The 5630-nt window shown below is 40.4% G+C and overlaps 1 protein-coding gene across 1 annotated transcript in view; it reads left to right on the top strand.

The window, feature by feature from the left end:
• The window catches only part of LOC115220357 (glucose-6-phosphate 1-dehydrogenase), a 64466-nt gene extending 59765 nt beyond the window's left edge, over window positions 1-4701 (top strand). The window contains exons 12-13 of the mRNA XM_036510021.1: window positions 2138-2307; window positions 4569-4701. Coding sequence (XP_036365914.1) covers window positions 2138-2307; window positions 4569-4659 — 261 coding nt within the window. The 3' untranslated portion in view covers window positions 4660-4701. The remainder of the gene's footprint in view (window positions 1-2137; window positions 2308-4568) is intronic.
• Window positions 4702-5630: the final 929 nt, after the last annotated feature.

The raw sequence follows: 5630 nt of genomic DNA on the forward strand, positions 1-5630 counted from the left end.
CATCACCACCATCAGTGACACCACCACCACCACCATCATCATCATTGCCACCACCATCACCAATGACTATCATCATTATAATTGCTGCTACTATCATCATCATCACCACCATCAGTGACACTACCACCACCACCATCATCATCATTGCCACCACCATCACCAATGACTATCATCATTATAATTGCTGCTACTATCATAATCATCATCACCATCATCATCATCATGATTTCCAATTGGGTCAAATCAGCTGCTGAAATAGTTTTGAAGAAAGGAAGGACAGAATGAATAATTTAATCTTAGATTTTGTTAAGACAAAGAAAAAAGACAGGATTACCTTTGTTCTAATTAATTTAAAGAATAATGAAGAATTTAATAAAATAATTTTGTTACGATTTAGACTCCTCAAGATGAGTGAAATTGCAGTTCTGGCCGTTCCTGGTGTCATGTAAATGGTACCCATGAAATTGTAATTGTGGCTGTGGCTGGTAGCATGGTCTTCGAATGTTGGGCCTTTTGGAAGTGAGGGACAGGATGGTGAAGCATGATCTTTGAACGTTGGGCCTCACACAGGCGATGACAAGTGACCCGAGACATTTGCTGATTTGCTCTGCTGGAAAAAACTCATCGAACCAAGTGAAACCTTAGTTGTAGCCTTTGCCGGTGTCATGTAAAAGGCACGTAAAAAGCACCCACTACACTCTGTAAAGTGGTTGGCATTAGGAAGGGCATCCAGCCTTAGAAACTATGCCGAATCAGGCTGGAACCTGGTGCAGCCCTCTGGCTTCCCACTTCCAGTCAAACCGTCTGACCCATGCCAGCATGGAAAGCAGACGTTAAATGATGAGGATGATGATGGTGATGATGAGGATGATGGTGAATTAAGCTGGTGTTTTGAACTTAACTTTGAAGGAAGGTTTTTAATTTCGATCCCTTTAAAGCAAGAAACTTTTATCATAAAACCAGGGCTGATCCCAGGTGAATTGGTACGGGCCCTTCCACATTACTCCATAAGGAACATAGGCCCGGTTTCCTGGTTTCTCTGGCATATCAAATGGGTTAAATGGATGCTGCACAAGAATGCCAATGAAGTCCAAATTTGTTGTAAGTTTGTGTGCAGTCAACAATTTTGATCCCTTCTTCAACGGGATTCTGATGCATGTTACTCATCTTCATTGGCAGCTCCCTTCTTTTCGATGTTGGGTTTTCTCCAAGCTCAGACATCATCCTGTTTTGGAATATTTCAAGTTAGATAGCATTTTATTTTTTAGAGGTGATATCCATTGAAAATCCTTCTTAACTCTACATCTTCCATCCACTTTTCATATGCTTCTGCTGGTTGTTAGGGAAATGTGAAATGGCAGCAACATATGACAAATGAATGCCTTTAAGGAGACAAGCAAAGACAGCTACGACTGTCTGGTCATTGAGTGCACCACCTTGAAATGGAAGCATCCAAACTAGTCTCGTGAAATCCACAAAATGGAAAATGTTGCACTTACTTTGACAAGTTGATTGCTGGCAAAGGCCTGGAATATATCCACAACCGAGAAGTGTGGCCAGTCGACTTTGGTACTGCAGGCCAGGTTGGAACCCAGCCATAATAAATAATAATACAAGCTGGGCCAAAAAGTCACCCTCCAAACATTTGACATTTCATTTGTTGTTATTGTTATTATTCATTTTGTTCCTCGGGTACAGGAATCTGGGGCTTTTTTTATCATCATTATTTTATTTTAAGAAAACCAAAGCATGTCTTTGGCAATTTCAGAGCATATTGAACTTACTTTGTGTGAGACTTTTGGCCCACTGTGTATATTCCTCCCTGGATGGCATGCAAGTCCATCTCAGGATGACTCATTTTTGCCAGCTGAGTGGACTGGAGCAATGGGAAGTGAAGCATCTTGCTCAAGAGCACAACAGAGCACCCTGGTCCAGGAATTGAAACCACAATCTTAGTCATGAGTCCCAAACCGTAACCACTAAGCCATGTGTGTTGGTATCAAAAGGGTATCAACCAGGTGTGTTAGGACTAAATAACAACAACAACGAAAGCAACCCGTTGGGGTTGTGTGATTTCCTTTTCTGGATCCAATATCATGAGTTTTCTTTTTCTTTTCCCCTTGAATTCTGCTTTCAGGATGCCAAGTTCCCAGATGCCTATGAACGTCTCCTCATCGACGTCTTTGCTGGTTCCCAAATGAACTTTGTCCGTTCTGATGAATTATATGAAGCTTGGCGTATTTTCACTCCGTTTCTGGATGAGATTGAATCTTCGAAAGTGAAACCAATTCCATACAAGTTTGGCAGGTAAGACACTTAACGAATACTCTGTAATATAGGAGAATGATTATGAACTTTGTGTTGGTCAGCGAAGGTGGTGAAGAGCGGATGAAAGCCATAACCAAATGTCAGGCCACCTCTCTACCCTGGGGCTGGCTGAAATTAAGAAAAAAAAGAAACTTACTAACTATTGTGTGTGTGTGTGTGTGTGTGTGTGTATATATATGTGTGTGTGTGTGTGTGTGTGTATATATATATATATATATATATATCCATCCCTCTCTCTCTTTCGGAGAGGCACTGAGCAGCTATACGCACACATACACACACGGCAGTAACTTCCGCCGACCAAATTGAATGACAAAGCTCCGGTCAGCTCGGGGCTATAGTGGAAGACACCTACCCAATGTGCCACGCAGTGGGACTGAACCCAAAACCATGTAGTTAGGGAGCAAGCTCCCCAACCACGCAGCCATGCCCGCGCTTATATATATAAAATGGGCTTCTTTCGGTTTCTGTCTACCAAATCCACTCACAAGGCTTTGGTTAGCCCAAGGCTATAGTAGAAAAAAACACTTGCCCAAGGTTCCACGCAGTGGAACTGAACCCAGAACCATGGCAGTTTGGAAGCAAGCTTCTTACCACACAGCCACTCCTATGCCTATATGTACAGATTAGTATGCTAATTTAATCCTAGTGTTTTCTGGACAGAAATGTCTGGAAAGCATTGTCATGGAAGGAAGAGTAGAGAATAGTTGGTCAAGAGGCAGGCAAAGAACACGGCGGATGGACAGTGTGACGAGTTGGTTGGCAAAAGTGGCTGGCAGCTGGAGAACTTGCACTTAATCAAGAAGACTTTGGCTGATCCATGTGCTGCAGGTGTTCAATACACGAAGACAACAAGTTTGATCAGCAGAGTACCCTTAAGTGGTTGTCAAGAGGTACTCTTCACAATTATGTGGTTTTAGGTTCAATTCTGCTGTAGTTTGGATAAGTTTCAGCTGTGGTTGAAAATGTAATTGCATTGACAGAAACTTTGCAGATGGCTTCTATCTATTCTTGAGGGTATAACCAAAACTGGATCTATAATTCTGGCAGTATTACAGCTGCCGATTCTTTAGAAAGTGCAAGGAGAAACTACAATCCCATGGGGTGATTACAATGCAATACTGCTCCTACTTTTTGGGGTCAGTGCATCTGTAGTACGCAACAGGCGCCTTGCATGTGCATTGGAATATTTCTCCCAGATTTGGGACAGTGCTGCTGCCACATATGCACACGCATGCATCCATCCATACACACACACACACACATTCACTCTTTTTCTTTCTCATGCACCGAGATTCACTCTTCCACACATTCACCTACACAGACAGACACCCAAACATGCACACCCCAGCACATGCACTTACACACACACACTTGCAGATGCCTACACATGCTTTCATACACATACCTACACCCTCACACACACAGGACGGGCTTCTGTACAATTTCCATCTATCACATGGCATTGGTCAAGCTGAGGCTACAGTAAAAGATCCTTGCCCATGGTAATCACCCCATGGTAATCCACCCGATGGGATTGAACTTGAAATCACATGGTTGAAAAGAAAGCTTCTCAACAACATGACCATTCCTAAAACATTCTTAAACAAAAAACAAAACAAAATCAAAATTTAATGTCACTTGGTTTAGTGATACCAGCTTCCTCTTGGGGGCTATAAGTGGAATTGACTCTTTTGTAAGCATTCTGGTTTGGTCTCCAGATTGAGGATAATTTCACCAGACCATAAGATCCTGCAAAAGGCCATGAGAGGGTATTGCCCTGTTTTCTCGAACCAAGTCCTAAAGAAAGTAAAATAAAACTACCCATACAACTAAATCAGAGTAAGGGTAGCTACCATGTGGAGATAATTGGGAGTGTGAGGGTGGTTGCCATGTGGAGGTAATTTAGGGAGTGTAAGGATGGCACCATGTAGAGGTAATTGGTGGAGTGTGAGGGCAGCTATCATGTAGCAGTAATTGGGGATCCAACTGTGGTGAACATGGAGGGGTAATTAGGGGTGCAACTGTGGTGACGGTGTAGCAGTAATTGGGGATGTGAGGGTGGCTGCCCAATCACATTTGGTATCCCTCAGTTCCTTCATAAAGTGACAGTCTTCAATTTGTGTTGTTGAAAATGTTCAGTTTTCCATAAACCAAAACTAGACATTTCTTTTTCTTCTTCAGATCAAATGCTTTCTGTTTTAATAAAATCTAATGTTTCAATTTTTCTTCTTCCCCAGTCGTGGTCCACCAGAGTACGACACCTTGACCAAATCTTTCAACTTTGTCTATTCTGGAACCTATCGATGGCCAGACGCATCCAAAATATAAAATACATTCTGTCAGGTCTTGTAATTCTTGTCAACACAAAATGAAAAACATTGACACAATTTTTCTAACCCACCCCCACTTTTCTTTTTTTTTTTGCAAAAAATATTATTTAACAGTAATTTATATAAGTCTCTGGATATAACTTGTTTAAATAAAAATTATTTACATGTTTGAATATTCATGTTTGACGCATGTTTTTAATTACTACATGTTGAAGTGTGTTACCATCATGTTTTTATTTCTAAAACTAAACCCATTCTGTATTATTTAAAAATTTAGAACTTGTATATTTAATGGTTATGAGTCTGAACTGGGAACTAACTTTAGGTGTATGTAGATGAGTGTAACTGACAACCCTAATGAGGTAATTAGGAAATTAATACCAAAGGTGGAAAATATGAGTGGTTCTAGCATAGCATAGAAGAGAAGGGCAACGTTACTCCTGCAAGAATAGATTTATTTCAGGTCCCTGAAAGTGCACCAATAAACATCCATGTTTGGCTTAATCATGCATTATGTACTTGCTTTCCTTTCTCTACATAAACACATTTAAGATATCTGTTGATTATCAGGAATATAAAAGAAAAAAAAAAAGGTTAGAACTCTGGCAACATTGCCAAACCCCAATTTAATGGTAAACAATACCAGTAGAATAATATCTTGTTTCTACTTGTATTATTTAAACATTTAGAAACCAGTTCTGTCTAGTTGCAAGATACAGCCAGACTGTGCTTATGCTGTTGTAACTAGAGCTGGGTTTGACCTCATTGTTAGCTTTCATTCTCAGGAAATAAATTCCACCAAATTCCATAAAATAATCATATATTTTTTTTAGTTTTATTTTTACAAGACACTTCCAACATTTTGAAATCTTTTGTTTCGATATTTCTGTTAAAATACCCTCAGTTTCTGTCAATTTCCAGCCCCTTTGCCTCTCCTCTGTATCCCGTGAGAAACACAACATATTTCCT

This window comes from Octopus sinensis, linkage group LG16 (genome assembly GCF_006345805.1).
Source record: "Octopus sinensis linkage group LG16, ASM634580v1, whole genome shotgun sequence".
In the NCBI taxonomy this organism is placed as follows: domain Eukaryota; kingdom Metazoa; phylum Mollusca; class Cephalopoda; order Octopoda; family Octopodidae; genus Octopus; species Octopus sinensis.